Source organism: Ctenopharyngodon idella, chromosome 10 (assembly GCF_019924925.1).
Source record: "Ctenopharyngodon idella isolate HZGC_01 chromosome 10, HZGC01, whole genome shotgun sequence".
NCBI lineage: Eukaryota > Metazoa > Chordata > Actinopteri > Cypriniformes > Xenocyprididae > Ctenopharyngodon > Ctenopharyngodon idella.
The window spans coordinates 14864215-14888757 of NC_067229.1; the positions used below are offsets into that span (position 1 = coordinate 14864215).

General features: G+C 37.8%; 1 protein-coding gene across 3 annotated transcripts in view; it reads right to left on the reverse strand.

Annotated features, from left to right (window-relative positions):
* Positions 1-575: 575 nt before the first annotated feature.
* Positions 576-24543, reverse strand: part of sh3bp4a (SH3-domain binding protein 4a) — a 36656-nt gene continuing 12688 nt past the window's right edge. For 2 of the 3 annotated variants that reach the window (XM_051909987.1, XM_051909988.1), the window contains exons 2-5: positions 20516-20708; positions 18052-20414; positions 2010-2198; positions 576-1908 (exon numbers count right to left, since the gene is read on the reverse strand). In XM_051909987.1, the coding sequence (XP_051765947.1) occupies positions 1684-1908; positions 2010-2198; positions 18052-20414; positions 20516-20636 (2898 nt within the window). In that variant the 5' untranslated portion in view covers positions 20637-20708 and the 3' untranslated portion in view covers positions 576-1683. Of the gene's footprint in view, positions 1909-2009; positions 2199-18051; positions 20415-20515; positions 20712-24543 lie in introns of all 3 variants that reach the window. The other variant, XM_051909986.1, reaches the window with a different exon arrangement.

Sequence of the window (24543 nt, forward strand, 5' to 3'; positions counted from 1 at the left end):
CAGTCGCAATAACAGGAAATGAAGTCACAATTGTGAGATATACTGTCACAATTATGAGTCACAATAACATAAAATTTAGTCGCAATTGTGACAAATAGTCGTATTTTTATTTATGAACAGTTGTAGTAACGAGAAAAAGTCCCAATTTTGAGATAGTTGCAATATTGCAAAATTATGTTGCAATTGTGAGATATAGTCGCAATAACAAGAAATGAAATACAATTGTGAGTTATACTGTCGCAATTATAAGAAAGTCACAATAACAATATTTTGTTGCATTTGTGACAAACAGTCAAATTTATGATTTTTTTATGAGTTTTATGAACAGTACAAAATAAAGTCCCTATTGTGAGATTGCTGTTTCAATATTGCAAAAAGACGTTGCAGTTGTGAGATATACTGTCGCAATCATAAGAAATAGTCACAATCACAAGAAACGAGATATAAAGTGCACTTCGAGAAAGATGTACTATTAATAACCAGTTGCAATAAATAGAAATGAAGTCACAATTGTGAGACAAATGTGCAATTATGAGAAATAGTCACAATAAGAGCTGACAAATCTAACAACAACATTCTCTCAATTTACAGCTGCTTTATTGAATCCATGGGAACAACATGGGACAGCATGTTTAATTTGTTTTCTTGCTAAACTTTTGGCTGCAACTAAGACAATGTGTGAATTATAACTTTTCAAACAGTTACTCTCAAAGAGCTAACACAAAAACAAGTTATAAATGTGACAGAACTCTGAATCACAGAATATATATACACACATACATACATTTGCTTTTTCCCTACATGCTGTTACCATAAACAGCACAAAATCTCCTTGACATGTACAGGATGTAAAATAAATGATTATTATTTAAAACAAATAAACCAACAAAAAAGCTTTACAAGAACATAAAATGTCAAAAAATGGAAAAATTGTATATCAGGTACAAAAAATATAAATGTAGAACAAAAATCATCAGTCATAAATAAAATCATGCTATGATCTATTCATTCATCTGACTACATTTGTTTCTCGACAAAAACACTAAATGAATGACTCACAATTGAAACTAAAGCAACACTGCAATTTAATACCTAGTACATGGTGCGATATCTGGTCACTCAAAAGCAAACTTCGCAAATTTTGCAAAAGCTTGAAAGGATAAAACTCATGACCCACAGTCAGAACTTACCATCTTATTAACACACCATATGCTCCTTCCTCTCACGTCAAATGTGGAAGGCTCAAGCATTTGGCAACAAATTACAGAACGTCTGGACCAAGACAAACGGGTAAATATGACGTCACAAAATAGACCTTCGTTTTTAGTAACGAACAAAGATTAAATCTGCTTCTTTTTTTTAAAAACGTGATTGTAAAAATTTCCTTTGTGCCATCCGATATAAAAAATATAGATATCACAAAGAACAAAACTGATAAAAACACCTTCAGAAATCTCCAAAAAAATAGCTACAATTAAAACACTCTGTGTTTTGGCTTTATTGGCTTTCCGCATGCCCTTATATGGACGTGGGCGGGTACAGGACATCCTAGCGTCTATTGGATTGAGGTAAACTCACAGCTGACGGTGAAATAGAAAAGTGGATATCCATTAAAAGTTCAGCAGTCATCCGAGGTGATGTCGAAACAGAAACTGATTCTGCAAGGATTGTGAGGAGGTGGAGCTAAATGGCGAAGTCATCCTGAGGGGCAGGACTAAAGGCAGAGCTTCGAAGCAAGTCGAGGCAATTGACAAGGATAAGGGTGCCGGTGAGGTGTTTCCAGCGTTTAGTGATGGGATTCTTCATCCGGTCCAGGCCCATGTGCAGTTCGTGGATGACATCGCGGTAACTGTCCCCAATCTGAGCGGCCCACGTCAACAGGAAGTCGTAGGCTGGTTTCCACATGGCCTGAAATTACGAGATAAATGTAAATGGATATATTTTGTGATTGAACTCACAAATGTGAACTATATTCTTTCATATTGAAAAGGGAGCTTTTGTTTCCTCACCTCACTATCCACCATCCCGGTTTTGTCTCTGTGTGGAGCCTCATAGGCCTCCATTTGTTGCTTGGATACATGGGCGAGTTTTTCGGCGAGTTCCCTCCAGCGAGGAGCCACTTCCACCGCCGTCGTCAGCAACACAAAGTCCATGATGAGTCGGGCCACTAAACCCTGACAATCCATTTTCAAAAGGGCCTGGGTGAGAGACACAAAGAAAGAAATATTATATTAAAGAGGTCCTATTATGCTTTTTTTACATTTACATTTTTTACATGTTGCTGTTCGAGCACGAAAAAGGTCTGCAATGCAACAAAGCATAAAGTCATTCCAAAAGGAGTTATTCTCTATATCAGTGTGCACTGTTTCTGAACTCCCTGAAACGCCTTGATTGAATTTTCTTGTGGGAACGAACATGTCACAATATCACTCATTTACATAATTCCTGCTCAAGGCATACACACACACACACACAAAAATAATAATAATAAAGGGGCGGAACCTGGTTGAGTTGGGTTAGTGTTGAAACTCGTGGTTTTGGTACATGGCGTGACATTTTCGAAACACGTTTGAAGTGATTGACCAGTCACAACACACTGGTCCAGCTGACCAATCAGAGCACAATGCCCTTTTCAGAAGGAGAGACAGGAACTAAAAAGAGCGTTACTGACAGACTGGGAAGAGAGGTGTTGCAATGTCAAATATGTGAAAAAAATCATCTTTATGACTGTTATACAAATACTGATCTGCAATTTTGCCAATTTTTTAAGTCAAACTTTACCCTAAAGGTTTGTGTTCTTTTAATTTAATGTTTAATGTTTCACAAGCAACACTATTAACATTAGTGCTGCCCTCTGGCCCTGCATAAAATGTTCATTATATCTCATAATGACACCCTTAGAGTTTCATTAGAAGTTATTAGGAAGTCTCTAGTTTCTATACAATGTTATTTTGAGTTCATCACTTGAAATCTTTCTAGAGCCATAATACACCAAAATGTATTGACTCATATAGGGCTGGCATATGAGGTTATATATATAATGAATGTTATACTTTTTTTTTTTTTTTTAACATGTATGCCAGATTTGGCATTAATTTTATTTAATGAATAATATTATATTTTTGTTTGTGTCCTTCAAATTCCCAATCAACTGAGAAATTGAGAGACTGAGATTAAACAGAGAATTCTTTAAAAGAAAAGATCTCCCTTTGCTTTGAACTTTGAGCGTCCTAACTTTGTAGATGTTGTTTATAGTCTAACAGCAACATTACACACTAACTAAAGTTAAAAAAGTGAAATCATAATCATCCACCCCTTTAAGCAAAACATGGTCAGGTCAAGGTGTCTGAATAATTTTTGGTCCCAAATGTTTATCAATTTTACTGGTAGTTCACTATATGAAGAATTTTTGGGTATAATATGTCACAGTTTACTTTATTTTGCTATCCTCACTTACATAAATGAACTATAGTGTCCTGCACCCACTAGTTAAAAAATATAAAAAAATTATATCTAGTGTCTGAATAATATATATGGTTACTATATATATATATATATATATATATATATTTTAATACATTTTTATATAATATATAACAAGCAATATATAATAACAATACGGGGACGGTACGATTTTTAAAATGTTTTTGAAAGAAGTTTTTTTATGCTCAACAAGGCTGCATTTATTTGATCAATAATACTGAAAAAACAACAAAATTATGAAAAATTACAATTTAAAATAACTGTTTAAAGGACGCATTAATATTCTTTACCGACTCAATATGGTAAGCAACTATAGAAAGCTTCAGTAAATCTAAATCTACTGTAAAGGACAGACACTTTTGTTTGAGGGCCAAAAAAAAAAAAAATCATATAGCTACAAAAAAAATAAAAAATAAATTAAAAAAATGTAGCGGTGCGAAAAACAGGATTTTTTTTTTCTTTTAATAAAAACAAAATACTACATATACCCAGCTCTGTATATATATATATATATATATATATATAGTACCACATAAGTTAAAAACAGTCAATAATAACAATCACACCGAAATACACATATACAGTGTGAGAGATTAGACACTCCATGACAGCCGTATTTCCAAATCCAATTTTGTGCGACACACGATCCTCCCAGCACACACAATATAGAGAGTGATCTAGCCTCCCTTAGGATAGGAAATCATACTGTGGTGAAGTTAAATGTGTTTTAAAACAATGCCCATGTGTGTCAGAAGTACATATACAGTCATAAAAAAGGAATGGATAAGGTAAGACAAAAATGCAAGGTCAGGAATTTGTACTCTTCTCTCTGCAGTCTCTGCGGATGAGTGACTGAACCCTTTAGAGGACCCAACCGACCCCTTTTCCTGCCACACACACACAAACACAGCAATGTTTGGAATGAGACGGGACCCCTGGGGTCCAGCAGAATGGAGTGGTAATCCCCTCTCTCTTTCATGCTTGCTGCCGAAGAAGGGAAGAGAGGAAAGAAAAACACAACTAGAGCCGGGGGAGAATCTCAGTGAGACGATAAGATGTATACAATCACGAGAACCGCCGCACACATTACGTCTCCCTGTTGGGTAAATAAAGTCAATGACTTCCTTTTCATTGCTTGATGGGGAGACACTGTACACGTATAAGTGAGACGAGGGAGAAGGAAACTTCTGGAACAAGGAAGTATCACTTCAAAAGCGTGATAAAGCTGTGAGGCGACTTTAGATTTATTCCCCTGCAGTGCTGAGAGTTCTCTTGTTTAAAGGACGCATTAATATTCTTTACCGACTCAATATGAAACAACTACAGAAAGCTTCAGTAAATCTAAACCTAAAGGACAGACACTTTAGTTTGAGGGACAAAAACAATCAAATATCTGCAAAAAAAAAAAAAAAAAAAAAAAAAAGCAGTGCGAAAAATTATTTTTTAAAATGTGTCTCCAAGACTCTTGAAGAAACCTTCCTGCAAAGCTACCTGAAAAATGATGCCCAAGTGTACCTGGACAAAAGCTGTTTTAAATGCAAAGGGTGGTCACACCAAATATTGATTTTATTTAGTTAATAGAAGTTAATTGATAAATAAAATCTATTTATGACAGTATTTTTGAAAGCATCCTCACTTTACAGCATTTTTACCCAAGTGCCTAAAACTCTTCACAGTACTGTATCTTTGCAGGAAGGTTTCTTCAAGGGTCTTGGAGACACGGCCACAGTTCTTCTGGATTTAGTTTCATCTGTTTCTTCATGTAATCACATTTGTCAGACTCCTTGTGAATACAAAAATCTCACTGGATTATTACAATTAATGGCAAAATGAATGTTTAGAAATGTGAACTGATATTTCCTACCGACACACTACAGCAAAAGATATAAATAACTGGCTTAAAACCGTTTTTGGGGGGTGAAAATGCTGACGTGCCTAAGACTTTTGCACAGTACTGTATATATATACCAAATATATACACATATTGCTTTGACAGTATCTGACACCACATGATGCAAATAGCCTTTTGCATAAATGCGGTAATGCTTTTCTGAAAAAGCAATTTCCATCTATTCTTTTTTCCATCTATCTTCTCTCCATCTCTCTTTCTCTGTTTCTCTTTTTGCACTCTTTAATTTTTATTGTGGGCGATCCACGCCTGACCTTCCAGACAAATGCCCTCGCTGCGTTTACGGCAAGAGAGAAGATTCTCGTTTTGGATCTGTTGAAAGCACTCAAGAGGTCTGCTGATTCCTGACATTTGGGATGAGACGGCAAAATGTCACAGTCATTAGAGGGAAAAATACGTTCAGCTGAACAGCCCTGGGTAATTTCCTTTTTTGCCAAATGGCCTTGTAATTTATTATTGTTGGAAGGCTCACCTCGTGTAAATATTCACAAAAAAATGCACAGAGTTGCATTACTGTTCATAACAACACCTCCAGCTAACCTTTAATGAATGATTGATGAGTCTTTCAGCTAATTACTTGCAAAGATCTCAAATATCCAGGTGCATTTGCATAATCTCCACAATATATCCAGCTTATTCCTGACGAGCCGTTTTGAATTTTGGGTGGCACTTCCGGTTTGGGAAAACTTCCATTCAAAAAGACTGCAATGAATCATTTCAAATCATAAGGTTGCCCTACAAATAAAGCTTATCTGTCAGTTTGACTGATTGAGCTGTCAATTTTCTTTCATTTTTCATTTTCAGATATCATGAGAATAACGTAACGCTTGGTATTTTAATGTGACGTTATAACAAGAATATCTATGGCAAGAGCTCTTTTCAGTCGCTGCATCCTTTTCCTCATGATTGTTTTCTTTTTTCCCCTTTGCATTCCGCTGTAATAGTATGAAAAGGAACATATACTGCACATTTTTTGGTCTGTTCTCCCGATTTTATTTACTTTAACTAATGTGAAATATTAATCCCATTAATAATTCACTGGAATCAAAGACAATAGATATAGAAAGACGGTTCACTCCTACTAGTTATGAATGGGCGAAACTGCAACGTGCAATATGGCGGAATACATCCCGCCTTCTAAGTAAAAGAGGCAATCGCTGAATGATAAAGTCATTGTGTCACTGTAGCTGCCGTTAGAGGCTCCGGTTCCCATAGAAACCTGAGACTTGCGCATTGGACTGCACATGTGCATTGGCTTGTCTAGCCTGAAAAATAAGCTTTTTTAATGCTATTTTAGCCTCCTTGTTAGAGCATCCGCCTCCCACGCTGGAGACCCGGGTTCGAGGCCCGCGCAGAGTGGGGCGAGTAGGACCTGGGTTGAGGGGTTACATTGGTGCCGTGACCCGGATGGGAGTGAGCGTCTAGTAAGAGCTGTGCGTGTAAACCTCACTCCCCTGATCTCAAGAGATGCTCTAGCGACTGACACTAAAGGTTGCAGCCTTGAGCCTCCTTGTTAGAGCGTCCCACGCCGGAGACCCAGGTTCGAGGCCCGCGCAGAGCGGGGCGAGTAGGACCTGGGTGAGGGGTTACATATATATACATTACTACTGTGATATTTAACCCGTCTGTTATTGCTGTGGAAAGAATCATGCTTTTGGGGTTATGTTGAAAGTACCTTGTTGGTGCTTTTACACTATTAAATGTCCTTTTAATGTTCAGTGGTTGAAGGGTGAGTAGAATCTCATTGTACCCAGTTTAAAAAATATATATATATATATATATATATATATATATATTATTGTGTTCATAGAGCAAGACTTTCACTGATTGTTTACAGCTTAATGGAAGTTACACCCATAATTCATGCAAAGCGTCATGGGGCGTAGGAATAGGGTGGACATAGTAAAACTTTTGCTGAATTTGAAACCGCATACTAGTATACTACTCTTACTACTTTTACAATATCTTTCTATGACAGAAATATAGGAGTAGAATGCTGTTCCGAATTCACCATTTCTAAACAGATTGATTCAAAAGTAAGGGCTGTATGTTTGTGATTCACTAAAAAGAACTGATTCATAAGACTCATGGAGAATATAGTGCTTTAGATTTGTAAATAAAAAAGAATTGACTTATACAAGACATTCATTCAGGAATCATACTACAATGGTTGTGCTGTATGTTTTTGATTTGCTTAAAAAAAAAAAAAAAAACAGGTTCCTTAAAAAGATAGTTCACCCAAAATTTACAATTTTGTCATCATTTATTCACCCTAAAGTTGTTCAGAACCTGTATGGATTTCTTTCTTCTGCTGAACACAAAATAAGACATTTTGAAGAATATGGGTAACAAACAGGCCCAGGGCCCATTGACTTCCATAGTATGGGGAGAAGAAAAAAAACTATGGAAAAAAACTATTTGGTTACAGACATTTTTCAAAAATATCTTATTTTGTGTTCAGCAGATGAAATAAATTCATACACCAGTTTGAGGGTGAGTACATGATTGCCTCATAATGCCAAGTTTACACTACAGGATTTTAAGCCCGATTTGCAAGTTAACGAGCTCGCCGACAGGTCGGGCTGTGATCGGGGGGAAATCAGCGGGTGATCGGCGCTCGCCAATCTTTATGTGTGAACTACTCAACGACGCATCAAAAAGGCTCGCTGACGCGTTGCCGACACCTCACTGACGGCAGACAAATATCTAGCATGCTAGATATCTGGAGCTGTCGGCCGACTCGATATCCTGTGGTGTCACGTGTGGCGACGAGACACCCAATGAAATATACACTTGATGTCTTTGGAAGCAGCAATAACAATCCATTCAAATATAATTTGCCGACGTTTATTCATATCAGATACACATTGTGTAAGTAACTATAAAGCTCACTCACTCTATTGTTCTCCCAGTTCACCGGCCACATGTATTTCAGGACAAATGGATGAATTCACGTTATATATTAAGATCAAGGTCATTATATAGGTTTTTAAATGACAAAACACTCACTTGCACATATTTGAGAATCGGAATATCAGATAGTTGATGACATGGTGAGAAAAGCAATACATCTGTCATACAGTGTGGCCGGCTGGCCGCGGTGTGTCACGTGACAAGCATGAAGTGTAATGGAAACAATAAAGGGAAACGTTCTAAAATAACTCTTGGAGGTCAGCCAGAATGTTTTAAACTTATGTGTGAAAGGGTTATTTTAATGTTAATTAAATTTAATTCAAAATTTAATCTAATTTCCTCCCAACATCCATTTTCAAATAAAGTCATTGGGTGACAGTTGTTGTCAGCTCGTGTAGTGTGTAACCTCCTGTTGCAGATCGTTTACGTAGTGTCATGTAGTGTGAACACCACAACAACTTCAAGACTCTACAGCAAGTCATGTAGTCTGAACAGCACAGCGATCTGCCTACGTTTAAAGTCCTGTAGTGTAAACTTGGCTTAAGAGTCATTTCTTCTGGAATCAAACTCCACTTTTTGTTTTGACTCACTAAAATGAACCGGATCATTAGAACCAATTGCTCTGAAATCGGAATACATTGTTTACCGTATATGTTTTGATTCATTAAAAAGAACTGATTCATTGGTTTGGGACTCAGACTACAATCATTTGTTCAGGAATCAGACTACATACTGTACATGCTGTATGTTTTTTATTCACTAAAAATAATTACTTCCTAAGAGTTATGCCTTCAGGAATCGAACTACACTGGTTGTGCTCTAAAATGAGCAATTCACTCAGAGTCATTAGTTTGGGAATCAAACTACAGTTGTGGTGCTGTATGTAAAGATCTTGTTAATACGAATCATTATTATGCTGTCAAGAGTTGGACCACAAGGGACCATTTCTGGATCTGAACAGTAATGTGAAGAACTGTAGGTGGTATTCATTACCATACCCTTGTCAAAGAAAATGACAGAATTCCCACTATCTCCAGTCTCCAGTGGTTATTTACGCCAAGTCAGAAAGTAATGGATGGCAGATGGTTTATTTATTGTTTGAATGTGTCTAGTCAGCCTGGGGTCAAGCGTCTATTTTCAGAGATTGAGTTTGGTGAACTGGCACTCTCTGAATAGACTTGTATTTATGTATCCACTTCCTGAGCTTTTTCATCTTTGTAAGTCTTTCCAAAATGAACTCTATAAATAATGGGAACAATGTTTCAGGCTCTAAAATGTTTGTTTTACTAACAAGACCATAAAGAGTATCCCCTAATATAGTACTCAGGCCCAAAGGAATTCACAAAAAAGAGGTGAAAAACAAAACATGAAAGCATAATTGATTGAATGTTTTTGTATGAAGACTTGGGAAAAATGAACATGCAAATTCAATTAGATGTCTGCTAAAGCATAAACAGGTTCCTATCCGTCTTTCTGATTAAAATCTGACTTGAAATTGCAGAGCCTGAATTACAACATCACCTCACTAGAATACCTATCCAGGTTCCAGACTCACAGGAATGTAAATTCCCTACTGGAGTGTGGTTGGAATGTTGGAAGAGCATTACAGGCACATCCAGTTGGACCAGAATACCTCCTGAATTACCTGGTTAATAAGAAAATAATGAATCGTGAAGGAATGGGACCACAGGCATGATCAGAATTCTTGTGCCTATCCATCACAAAGGAATGTTCCGGAATTAGAACACGGAACATTCCGGAGGCCAGCGGGCCACCTGTTCGGAATGTGACCACTTTAATGAGGCTAAAACAGAATATGCAGTTTGGAATAGAGCAAACATCAGAACTCTATGCATGTTAACTTATGCATCTGTGCAGGGCGACATCTAAATAAACTGCCTTGTAGCCACTACCACAGTGTTATCGAAGTCAAACAAAATATCAGAATGTAGATGCCAAGCTCAATAAGATGCTTCAATATACAAACGGGAAGATGATCGGCTTTGGGATGGTGTCATTATGTAGGCAAATATCTGAGGTGAAATCCAAGTTGTGTCAATACAAAGTGCCCCTTTTATGTTTTTTCCGAATATTACCTTTCATGCAGTGTGTAATATAGCTGTTTGCACCCCTGTAGTCAATAATTTTAACCCTTAAAACTCATTTTTAATCATTAAAATGACATATTTAAACCTTTTTTCCTTTGAAGAAAAAAAATGTATTCATGCCTTAAAGGGTTAGTTCACCCAAAAATGAAAATTCTGTCATTAATTACTCACCCTCATGTTGTACCACACCCGTAAAATCTTCGTTCATCTTTGGAACACAAATTAATATATTTTTGATAAAATCTGATGGCTCAGTGAGGCCTCTATTGTGAGTACAGTGGTTCAACCTTAATATTATAAAGCGACAAGAATACTTTTTGTGCACAAAAAAAAATAAAAAAAATAATGACTTTTCAATAATATCTAGTGATGGCTGATTTCAAAACACTGCTTCAAAGCTTTACAAATCTTTTGTTTCGAATCAGTGGTTTGGACCGCGTATCAAACTGCCGAAGTCACATGAACTATTGAGATTTTTCGCAACGAAGCATCGTTTACTGAAATCACATGACTTTGGCGCAAATGGAAATACTGGTTTAATTCAGCCATATATGTTTGAACCAGACAGTGATTCAGAAGTAGAGGAAGAGCGAATTATACAGGCTCGTCTACAAGTCTATGTATCAGAATGGTAATGCGTGTTATGTATCGTTCTCTACACCGTCAGACACATAACAGTAATTAATATTATTAGCCTTTCGCTTGGCTACGTTATCAAACAGCTAATAATGTGTTGCTAATGTTACACAAACCATGTTCTTGTTCGCCATATCAGAGTCAGACAGCTTTCTTCCAAATATCAACATCCTTAGAAACGCTTTGAACGACTTAGAATGCCAGTGAAGAAAGGCATATAACTTAGTTCATCATAATATCATAATATACATCATATACATAAGTCACTGTAGTTGTAGCTGAGATCTGGAAGAGTTTGGTTCGTGTTGCCGACATGTCGAGAAGATGCTGTTTTCTGCGCTGCGAATCCACTTTGCATACACTTCAAAAAGATGAGGACTCAAGCTCGAATTTATATGGTAAAACCGACACCATCGTTACTGTTTGTATCACTGTGTATAAAGGTGCTGAGGAACATCGAGAGCTGAATTCAGATATGTAATGGCCATTTCTTTTCCGACACACGCTGTAAGCGGTAGACCAATCAAAACAGACTGTGTCATCTGACCAACCAGAGCAGATATCACTGGATTCAGAATAGCATACTACCCTTCCTATTTCTCCCATGTAAATATCTGTTCACACTGATATTGTGCGCAAACCTACTGGAAGGAATGCTACAATGCTCTACACCACATGCAAAGTAAAAGTATGCTAGCATGTGATTCCTTACATATTTAGCCATGTTTGCTAACTCTAACTTGCTTTAAAAAAAACTCAAGGACTGGGCTGGACTTCTCACAGTCTTGCATTGTCAGATATACCACAAATTATAGCTGATGAAAATCTCCCGGTTTAGCTTTATGAATGAAAACACTACATCAACGACTGAAGTAGTCCTTCAGTTCTGAGTGAAACTTGCTATAATGCAACAAACCGGTCTTCAGGGACTCAGACCTGAAAGTGGTATTGAAACCAATTTCAGGTTTTACAGGAAAGTTCCAATCACTAAAAAAAACCCATTAAGGGTGTCGGAATAGTGGCTGAACGGTTGACTATAAGAGACATGCTCTCAAATGGGATTGCTGAGCCGCTCACCCTCCGCACAATATTGTCCACTTTCTACAGAGACAACCTGATGGGAATGATGGACAGATGAAATTGACCTGTGAGCTTAGGAACGGTGGCATCTCATTTCCTACAGTTTAGATGTCTGCTGTGGCTTCCTGTGTTTCAGTAGTTTAGAGAGAGATGGGAAGCAAAAAAAGATGGAAAGAAAAGGAACAGCAGGGGGGAAGGCAAGCCGATGAGTGGGAGGAAGACGAAAGATTTTCTTTCTTACTTGTAAAACTGAATAAAATGAAACCGCCAAGGATTTTCTATCTCTCTAGTGACAAGAATAATGAGCCTAGTTTTATTTTCTAGTTGAAAGGCTTTTTGCCTGTGCGGGAGAATATATAATATCAGATTTGTTCTGCATTCTGGCCAACATATTACAGGAATAGTTCACCCAAAAATGACAATTCATCACTTAGTCAGCCTCATGTCTTTCTGTATGACTTTCTTTCTTTTGTGGAGCATGCAATAAAAAAAGTGAACATGGCGTTCAAGCAAGGCGTTCAAGCATGATTTTCAAAGTACAGTCTGAGACCATATAGAAAATCTGATTCAAAATCTAATTTAAACCAGCAATACATTGTTAGGATTTTGAAAATGTCATATTTCCATAATGACGGATTTCTATATTATGCCGATAATATAATCTGTAATAAACACATCTGAATTAAATTAGAAAAATACAGAATTATTTGAACTAGTGATCTTAGACTTTTGTATTGTATTCACTATATACATTTCTATTACTTCTAAATTTTGAATAACTTCCAGAATAATTTTATTTTCAGGTCTAGAAAAACTACTGCTTTAAATATATTGAGCTTAACAAATATATTTTATAACAAAATAAATGTCATATTTTTTTATACTGTAACTTTAAATATTTTTTTATCAATCATTCCAAACTTTAATATATGTTTGCATTTTACTTTCAGGTTCAGCTGACTTCCTCCCATTAACTTTCATTTCAGGGAATGATGGGATGATATCTCAAGCATTCAATTACCAAGTGATACATCACGGCATCCATCATGCCGTGGAAAACGAATCATAGCTGCTGGATTTATCCTGGCCTCCCTTGGCATCCTCCCATTACCTGGTTTCCCCCATCATCAGATAGATTACACCTGCCAAGATCAACTGTTGGTACCACACGACACCCAGATCAGACAGATCTGACTGAAAGCCGTGAGGTAAAAGTGGTTTGTAGTCTGCAGGGTTAAGGAAATAAATTTACAGGCAAATGTCTGCTGTCAGAACTCACTGTGCAGAGGGAAAAAGTAACTCTAGGAAATGAATGACCTCTGTCGACAAGACCGGCCTGATCTCAGTTGTAAGATTTGACTTATTAGGGAAGGTCTTGATAACACAGTGATATATTTTAGCAATAATTCCAACTGATTTCGAATCGTTCATGGAGCAATGCAGTTGGCATAAGTCAAAGTCTTGGAATGCAGTTCTGAAAAGGTTACTGTGATGAATACTAATTGGACTTGCTAACACATTTGAGCTATGAGACTGAGACAATGGATTCTTATCTGAGGCATTAAAAGTATGAACAGCGAACCATTGAAGCAAGTATGTATGTATATAAACAGAGCCAATTGCCTTTAAGATATAACTTTTCTTTTCTCTAGAACATGCAAATACACTAGTTGGATTAATGATTCATATTTTGAATATTTTATTTATTTATATCAATATCACACACACACACACACACACACACACACTTCTAGCATAATTTGAGCATTATCATCTAACTAAAATCTAGCAAAACTTCAGTGTCAATATTTAAACGTTCTAATTCCTTTAATTTTAATTATTTCATAAAAGTTAGGAAATAAACATTTTATCTTGTTGCTAACGCAAGACGCTAATGCTCAAATCATGCTAGAAATGTATAATACATACCCATTGGAAAAATGTATTGCTCAGTGGTTGCTTTTCCTAAGCTCATGAGACTTAGTTGTGATTCTCATATATCCCTCATTTCAGTATAACAGATTTTAGAAGAGATCTCAGCAACATTGCACACTGTGCACAGGTTTTTCTCTTTAGCTAAAGACTCTGAAGCTCTCACATTTGTCTCCTCTTAAAGTTTAGATGAGATCTCAACAACTTTACAAAGTGTGCGCCAATAAAGTAAAAAAAAAAAAAAAAAAAAAAAAACAATTTCATTGTTTAAGCCTATATTAAGAGTGAAAATATGCAGAAATAAGGTTAACGTTACTCTTACTTGTTGATACAATAAGAATCTTTACAAAGAGATGCACTTTGCAAAGTTGTTGAGATCACTTCTAAAATCTGCATTTTTCATGGACAAAAGAAAGGTTCTCCTCTCAGAAAACATACAAATAAAGATACTTTTAGATGTTTAATTGCTATTTGGAACACTATTTGTATTGCTAGATGAGGGCTTAATGAACTCATTTTTGTGAAAACCTCAAATTCTACCAAAATCGATTTTTTTAACTTGTTTTACCTGTAGCTCATAATTAGCCTGTGGGCATTCTGACTCGTTTTGCCTGCACGGGTCACATATCTTATAAACTTCTGTTGTGCAAAGATTTGTGGGCAATTTTACCTAAAAAAGCATGCAAAGATGCATACTTCGACAATCTACTGGAAATACTATACCATGTGGGCACCTTGCAATGCCATGTTTAAAGGAACTTTAAACTCCACTTTTTTTTTTTTTTCCACTTTTTTTGAAAATAGGCTCATTTTCCAACTCCCCTAGAGTTAAACAGTTGAGTTTTACCGTTTTCGAATCCATTCAGCCAATCTCCGGGTCTGGCGGTACCACTTTTAGCATAGCTTAGAATAGTTCATTGAATCTGATTAGACCGTTAGCATCTCGCTCAAAAATTTAAAACTTGACACTTCTGTAGTTACATTGTGTACTAAGACAGACGGAAAATGAAAAGTTGTGATTTTCTAGGCCGATATGGCTAGGAACTATACTTTCATTCTGGCGTAATAATCAAGGAACTTTGCTTCCGTACCATGGGTGCAGCAGGCGCAATGATATTACACAGCGCCTGTGACCCCCTGTTTGCACAGGGAGCGTGCCTTGCAACCATGGAGACATTTGTGAGAGACGCTGCGCAATATCATTTAGAATCCAAAAATTCTAATTTTGCATACTATTATAAACATAGTATGCAAATTAGAATGTGAGTAGGTGAAAGGGAGTGCGAAGTTTCAGCTTTTTCCTTTGAAACTCATCAGAGCTAAATGATACTGCTGAATACAGTAGCGGGCACAAAGCATCAATATACTACTTCCACTCACAATAATTACTGTAAAATGAGTCAAAGTTTTGCGGTTATGGTTGAACAGCCACAGAAAAACGATCTAATTTTAGCTATGCTACCAGAGGGCAGGGAGAGGTGAAGGTCATGTTTCACATTGATTTCTAAAGAAGCATGTAAAATGTGTCCCACCACACCATGGCTATTTGAGAAAAATGTCAGGGCTCAGCCAGTCCTCAGGCACAAGCTGTTGAAAATCTCTTATAAATGCATTATTTAACCCTTAGGGGCAGAGATGGCCAGTATAAACCAGACAGACAGAAAAAAACTGTCAGCAAATTGTGATAAAATATGCTATTTAGAAATGTTACAGAACTCTCCAGAGTTATACAAGAGAGAGAGAGAGAAAAAAAAATGAAACAAATTAATTATGCTATCTTACAACAAAACACTTTGGCTATTGTGACTACAGTGACATTTATATAAAGAAGCTGCACCAAGCCCAAAGCAGGTGGCTCACTGTTAGCTGGCGATAACCCCAGTTCTGCCTATTCCAAATATTTAAACCAAGCACACTTAAAAAGGCTCAGTTTAGCTTGTTTTCTTTACTAGTCTGATGGCCTTGGAGTGCCCCCCTGCTGTTTGGTTTTATTTTAGGAGTGTTTAGATATGGCTGAATCAGCTGCCAAGCTCTTTCAGTCTTTGGAAGCTTCCAGAAAGCCTAGCCAACCACCTAGCACACAAGCTTTGAAAACGCACCACTTGCTGAGTAAAGGTGGCAAGCTGCCATTTGACTCGATAAAACTTGGCTTAATAGGAAAAGTCATATATTTATGGATTTAAGCTAAGTACATTTGTGTGTGTGGAATGCTAACTCTAAGTTAGGATACTGGGACAGCATACAGAATTGTTAAATCACAATACAGGCGGGTATTAGCTTGAAAGACCTATAAATTGCTATGCTAAGCTTAATAGCTGGCATGTCAGACTTAACGTTGAGCAAAATTTCTTCCATCTCATTGTTTGCACAGCTCAAAATGTCACCAGGCTCAGAAGTATTGGGCGTAATTACCAAACTCAAAAAGATAAACCGCTAAATAATAGCAAGAGCGAGGCAAGGAAAGGCCGTGCGTCCATCAGGGACTACAGGCTGCAATTTCAAAATCGATTCACTACCACAAAAGACAATCGACTAGCCTCTGACGTCAGGCCTTGGGATGGGAATAATAGCCTCATCTCCACTTGATGAATGTGTCAGCACTAGAAGCACGGCAGGGAAACAATGATGAAGCTCCCTCTTAGCCAACAGAAACATAAGCAGAAACACTCTGAAAGAGACGCAAATGATTGTTGAGATATAACAGGCGCTTACCACCCACTCAAGTCTTGAATAATTTAACTTTAACAAAAGCTCTGCCTGTTGTGGAGGGAAAGATAAAACGAAGATTCCTTCTAGGGATATATCACTTTAACACTGATGTTAGTGAATAGTCAGCATCCCCATCTGGACCTTCAAAAATACCTAGCAATGTAGCAAAACTTGTATTAGTGGTTTTTTATTTATTTATTTATTTTTTTTATAAGATAAGATGCTAAAGCTAGTGTTTTGCTAAAGATAAGACTGGACTTACTACATCTGTTCTCTCTTTTGCTGTCCAGTCTGAACAAGTAATAACACATCTTTCTCCATGCACTGTATTCTCAGATCTGCAAGACCTAAGCTGACAAAAGTGGGGTGCTAAACTGTTTACTTATGAATGGGATATCAGTCAGTGCTAGTAGAATTTAAAGTAAAAATGGCTACACTGTTAAAAAAAAAAGAAAAAAAAAGTGCTGTTCTGACAGTAACTCAACCACACTAGTGTTGAAAGTAACACAATAGTGGAAAAGGGCACTTTGAACTAAAGGAGCAGTTCACCCAAAATCACCCACTAATGCTGTTCCAATCCAGTACAACTTTTTTTCTTTTCAACATAACAATAGTGAATGAGGTCTGGGGCTGTCAAGCTGTAACATTTTAAAAAAGGTACCATGAACATATCATAAAAGTGTTCCATATGACTTGTGAACGATATTTTAAGTCTTCTAAAGCCATACAATAAACCAGATCAAAATTTAAGTTCACATTTTAGAAAGCCATCAAGGTTTGTAACAACATTAGCAAAAGTGGCGAGTAAAAGAAGACAATTTTAATTTTTAGATGAACTAATCTTTTAAGGACACCAAAGAGTTTATATTTCTGGACATTGTGGGGATTAAACAGGGCCAGCTTATACTGTACATTACCAACCCTGGACATCCTGTGCCCAGTGATAAAAAAACTAATACAAACGCAATCTTTCTTTCTGAATTTGAGAGAGCCAAGAAGGGATCCGGCTGCTGTACTTGCAGGTTTCCACAGCTGTACAGATAAGAAAGGCAGCACAGAGCAGCTAAGTGCACTCTCATCAGAATTAGCCTCAAGCATTAATAAGAGAAAAGGCAGATAAGCAGAACCACATAAAAACAGGTTTGAATCAAGTATTTTGTGGATAAATTTCTAATAGTTATCTATTTAGAAGTGGACGTCTACTATACTCAAAAAGCAAACATAACCACAATAATTTGGAAACTATGCAGTTTGGACAAACCAACACACACATAGGCTTACCATCATCAGTTCCTTCTGAAAAGATTTCTTCTCTTTGGTCTCCATGTTGAGGCAATCTTCCTTTAGTTTCTCCAGCACTGAGGCAACCCTCTCTGGTTCACTATCCAGCTCTGCTCTGCAAAAATACGTCAAAGAAAGATTCACATAGCCCAGAGCATCAGCAAATGCTCGCCAGTTCCCCAGATTTTCCATAAGTATTGTCCTCACAGAGGCGTAAATGTAAGTGAGAAACTTGCAGGGCTTTAGGATTTGTTCCATTAGCATTGTGGTTGTAAGGTCTGGCCCACAAAAGTATATAGGCTTAACCTTTCCCAAGACAAGCACATTTTTTACATGTACAAGACCAATCTTTCCCTGATAGTATCCAATGTACCACTCTTTGGTCCATAGTTGTCCTTTGAGTTTGATCTTCTCCTCACTGAGTAGGGCGATAATATCCCCTTTTTTATATTCCAGCAAGTACTGATTCTTGGTCTGCCTGATAACCGTTTTGATCAGTTTGCCAAATTTCAAGTTGGTAATGCAGCGCTCTTGAAACTGTGGGTATTTGGTGGTGATGGCCAGAGGAGACAAAATTATTTTATCAACTTCCTTTTTCTTTAGGAACCGCCTCTGGCCATTGTTCCGTATCCCAGTTTTAGGGGGCGGCTGTGGTGTCTGAACGCAAAATTGTGCAAGGATGCAATCCTGATCATCTTTTACCTGGACACGTAACGTGAAGTCAGAAATCTCATCTGCGTTTCGAGACGTAATCATGTAGATGAGCCGGCTCACCTTGCCTAGTTTGAGCTGAAACCCACGAACAATCCTAGCTTGATCATTTGCCTTGACCTCATAGTTTGACATGTTAGAGTACATACCTATCTGCAAGTCCTGAGGTCTGCTAAGGACAAACTGGTGCTTCCCCCACAGTTGTAGTGAAACAGGAGGGGCAGACTTTGCTTGCTTCCCAACTTCACTGACTAGTAGAGTCTTAGGGGCACAGTCATGGCCAAAAATGGCCACCACAGTCTTAAAAGATGGATGAATGTGTTTGGGCCCGTAGAGACCCAATGTAACTTTTTTCATCATATGATCCCAAACAGATAAACTGAAGGAAACATGTTGGGTCTGGACAACAATGGCTACATACATGCAGGGCTCCAAGTTGTCCAGCTGAACCTGAATCGTATCACCATAAATGTATGCTTGTGGAACAGGAGAATAAGGACCCTCTTTACAGTCACTTCTCACACACAAAACCTCAGCCATTGGACTTTCTGTCCTAGTCGTGACGGATACCTTCATCTCTAAGGTAATGAATGACTTTATTTCCATGTTACTCAGTTTGATTTCAACCACTGGACTGACAGTCGAGCATTTGTCATTGTTCAGCTCCAAGGGAGGATCTAGTAGAGCCTTCATAGAGATTTGCTGAGTGTCTCCAACTGCAACATGGCCTTCGGGAACATGAATACTGATATTTGTATCTGGGAGCTGGACTGCCCCTCCACAGCTGTCCAACTTGCAGACAATGTTAGTCTCTACTGGTTGTGTTTGACCCCAACCTGGGTTCTGTCCAAGGGACTCAAGGTCATGGCAAGACCGTGCCAACTTTCGATGGTTTAGCCATGCTGTCCTAAAGTCCTCTCTGTTCTGAAACTGCTCCGGTGAGGGAGCTTTAAGCCCTGTAAAAAACCCTGATGAAGGCAACGGAGGATTCGACTGAGCTTGTAAAATTGATAACTCTGATAAACTGTAAGATCTCTTACTCCGAAAAAATGGATTGTCCTTGCGAAGCATCTGCAAGGCTTCAAGATCAGCATTGGTGGATGTTCCATCAAAGACACTATTGCTGTACCCTTTTGTGTTGCTGGTGGTGGAGATGGGGGCTGAAGGCAAGTCAAAAAAAAGCAAATCCATGCTGTTGCATTGGTTTGTCTTCTCATTGCTGTTCTGATCGAGGACGTCATCCATGGACCCATTAAGGAATGGGTTGGTTGAGGAGAGCATGGAGAAGGGGTTGTTGTTGTCATAAGGCATGGAGGGCTTCAGCGACACTCCAGTCCACTCCCCCAGCAGGTCCATCTCTTTTGCTCCCTCCTCCGAGCAGTCCCCAAGATTGTCAATCATCCCACTGTCACTTAGAGATGAGTTCCTGTAGTTAATTGGTTGCACATATGTTGAAGGAATGTATCCCATTTCTCGGTTGTTGTGGGCATACCACCATTCCCCACCAGATGTGTCCAGCACATAGAGATGATCACCTTTGGAGAACTTTAGAGTGGTAAAACTGGATGGACAGTAATCCTTTATGGCGACTACTTCATGTGCAGTCCCAAATGACATTGAGGGGGCCAAACGCAAGGCACTGGGAGAAGGCACTGTAAAGATAATCATATTAATAAGAATTACTGATTTGCAATGTACATGGCACAATCGTATCACATGTCCCCTTTATTTATTTGCAATGTAATAAACTGACCTTTGACATCTATGAGACTCGCCTCAGTCACTCCCTCATCAAGGTCAATCAGAGTGCCCTCTGATTTACATCTAGGGAGCACATTGTTGTTGTTGGTTACTCTGATCCTGTGGGCGGCCATCTTGCATTGATCAGGCTATTTTACCATTGCTCCAAACCTGACAATCAAACACTGGCAGTTTTCCATTTTTTTCTGCTGAGAAAACAAAAAGGACAGGGACAATCTTGATTAGCTTTGTGTGGCAGGACAAACGCTTGATGCACTAACAATAATGAGATACGCACCAATCAGATTATTGGATCATTAAGGCAAAACTCTTCAAAGAGATTGTACCTAGAGATTAGTGTGGTATAGCTAAAGGGACAAACTGGTACAAAATGTAACTCAAAATGTACTGCATAAGATTAAAAGATCTTTAAAGTCTATTACTTTTAGTCTATCCTGAAAGAGGTTTATGCAATTATCCAAAAGATCCTGGTGAATTCTGAATACCTCAATATTTTTTAATGGTCTTTGCTAATTTCATACCATTCAGTCCTGTCACATCATGGTTTAACTGATGGAATATCTATGACCAAGGGATGACAATGAAGGAGGTTACTGCAGAAGAACAATCAATAAGACATTTACAGCCGTAAAAAGGTGCTGTCACCTCCAGAAAAATGACAATATGTGTTCAATCTTTGACCTTCATTTGACTTCAACTGTTATTTTACTTAATCAGTGGCGTAGCGTCTGGGCATGCAAGGTATGCACGTGCATATGGGCCCGGGCGGATTGGGGGCCCGCTATTACGGGCTTAACCCTATACTTCGGGCGTCCGCGCACCGTCCGCATCGCAAAATTTTCGGCATCAGGAGGGTTCGCGGATGACCGTATTCCCCTCTGCATGCAGCCCAATTTTTTGTGCACGGACAGTGTGTGTACTGTACAACAGCCCATGCGAGAGTGAATTGAGTGCTTGAAAACAAAAGTCCACTATAGTGCGCAGTGCACACGCCGAACGCGTCTTTCTGCAGCCAAATACTTTCAAAGGCTCGCACGCGTGTCTGTGCGCGAGACAGAACCCGTGTACATATGTTCAGAAAAATGAAGTATAATAGAAATGTTGTCAATAACTTGCTCTAGCCTATCTATGTTAAATGTACTGAAAATCATTACGAATCTGAATGCCATGCCATGTCTAGCGATGATCTATTGTATTCGACCGGTATTTGCTTTTCTGTCATTTTTAAAGTGGGTTTCTTAGAAACTTATGCATGCAGTAATGTAAGTAGTACAGAATTTTAAATGAGTCATATTGGTTTTCTGAAAAAACGACTACGTCTGCACATTTTAAGATACTGCACAAGATGTGAATAAATGTAACTCGTACTCTTGCTGGGGTGGATACTCTTTATTCAATGAAATAAAGTGCATAAAACGTTAAACATATTTAGAGAACAAACTTCTAGTAAATTTATTAGGAATAAAATGTGCATTAAAAAAGTCTGTGACAGAATAATTAATTCATAACTGGAATAATCTTCAGACTCATCGCATCTGAAATGATGCTATGATCATTCTGAAATTCCAAAGCCAGAATCGAATCGGTCTAATTCAAACTTGGACTGTGCTGAAAAGCCGTTTTTTGACATTTTTGAAATAGATCCACAATGCAAAGTCAAAATGATGGAGGAGCACATAGTAGGCCTACTGTAGTGCTGTTGTTGTCATTCCTAGAAATGTTTTTTTTTTTTTTTTTTTGTCTGCATCTTAGTGATGATATCTTATTCATATTAAACTCTGCGAAGCCAAGGGGGGCCCGTAAAACTTTTTTTGCATATGGGCATGGGGCTGACTTGCTAGCCACTGTACTTAATCTCTCAGAAAATGTCTTAGTGACGTCTTACTGCTAATGAAGCTTAAAGCCAGCATGAAATCAAAATGTATCCAATTTGCTTACTTAATGCACTTTCCTGGTCTCATTGTGTACGTTACTCCAAACAACAACAAAAACATCATCAAGTATTTTATCAAAATGTAATGCCTTGCTGCATTTCTGAGACAACATTTATTTTCAGCTAATGTCACTAATCCCTCTTTTACTTTTTTTTTCCCATCTTGAATATTCTGTTTCATTAGTAAATATGACAGATTACGGCGGTAAACAGAATTTCAGAAAAATATACTATAATTTAATTCAGCATAAAAAGGCGCTTATTATTGCACCCTGTGCACATTTCCTTAAGGTCTGCAAGCCACACTACTTAAAACAATGTAATAAAATCACTTAAAGATGTGTCATTTACAACATCAATAAATGTAATAGATATAAGGTAGTTATCCTGGCTGGAAACAACAACAATGTAAAATTTACTAATTTATAGACCTGAACGAAGCAGTCTTTTATCACTGGTAGAGTGTTTGATTTGCCGGGTTCAGAAATAAAGATATCAAAGCATATCAAAGGACACCTTGAACTAAAAATCACATGCATACGGTGCAGCAGGGGTTCCATCAATTAAACAGACTAAAACACCCGCTGGGTGATGACAAAGAATAAATACCATCCTAAAAGTGAATGTATTACTTTTGTGTCAGCATGGTTCCAAAAAAGAAAAAAGCACAAACTTTTCACAAACTCTTATAAAATGATCAATTTTTGCACTTTGTTGTGAATTAGAGGTGCTATTTTTCTTGTTATGATTTATGCTCTCTTTAGATGAGCAACAGTTTGGCTTTTGGGGAGGAAGAAACAGACTCAATTTCCATGCATGATTGCCTCAACTTATGTCTGAGATGATGAGCGCTATTAATCTGCTCTTGACGTGACAGACATGCAAAACAACACAGAGATGTAAAACAAGCTATAATTAGTTGGACTAAATAATCACAGACGCATGAAAAGAATATCAAACAAGACCAAGGGCCAAGTAACTCAGAGTAGCTGATAATATTGTAATTTCTACAAAAGAGTTAACCTCAGAAAGTCATAAATGAGGTTGAAATGACACGATGGTGTGTCTCTGTACTACTTCTACTTAAATTAATGCACAATTTTGTGCTGAAAAATGCTTTAAAAATACTTTTAGAAGGCTCTTTGGAAAGAAATCAATGAAGGCCTTGGAAGGACCTTTCATGTCTGTTACTTAAAAGCTTAATGAACCCTTCAAAAGAAGGAAAGCATCTTTGACATGTATGTTTTAAAAGCCTTTCTCACAAAAGACTTGTGGAAGGATTCATTCCCTTTTAAATGTCCATTTCTTTTTATCTACATAAGATGCTGAAGTAGGTCAGCAATACCACTCGTCTTTCGTTCCCTTCAGTCCAACTCTCAAAAAAATCTCCCCCATGCTTTTATTTTATTCATAATTCAGGCCATCAGAAGTTGATGGAGAAAGCGCATTCCTGGATGACATGAAATTGTAAAAATTACGACACTGACCTCCCCCAGCTCTATCAGAGCTGGAGAAATGCTTCAAGGTCTATGGTTCTTCTAACACTAGGAGCACTCACACATAAAGGTCCATGAGACCATCACTGACACAGTTGGATGTTGGTATTCGGAGGCAGAGGAAGAGCAATTGATGGATTAGAAACCTAGAGGTTTGACAAGGATGTAATCATGGTTTCTGATAACAGCACCTGGGGCACTCCAATGACTGAAGACTAGTGTCTCCTACCCATAATCCCTCTGTCCCCCTTCCCTCCTTTCTTTAGCATCTATTTTCACAGACTCTGGTGATAAAGCATTGATTATTCAGTCATTGATCTGACAATATCAGACTGAATGTCTGAAGGTACAGTCACACTATACATTGTTTGGCGAAACTTCCCCATGCAGCATTTGCTCATGTTTAAATTGGTCTCCCGAATTTGCCATGTTGACCATCAGAAAGCTACTTGGTTTGAGAGTGACTTATTTGTGAGCAGTGCTTTGTACATCGCTACACTTTTTTGTAGGGATGCATCGAAATTTTGGCCGCCAAAAATTATCAGCCGAAAATGGCATTTCCATTTTTTAGAGAGAAAAACGGTTGAAAAT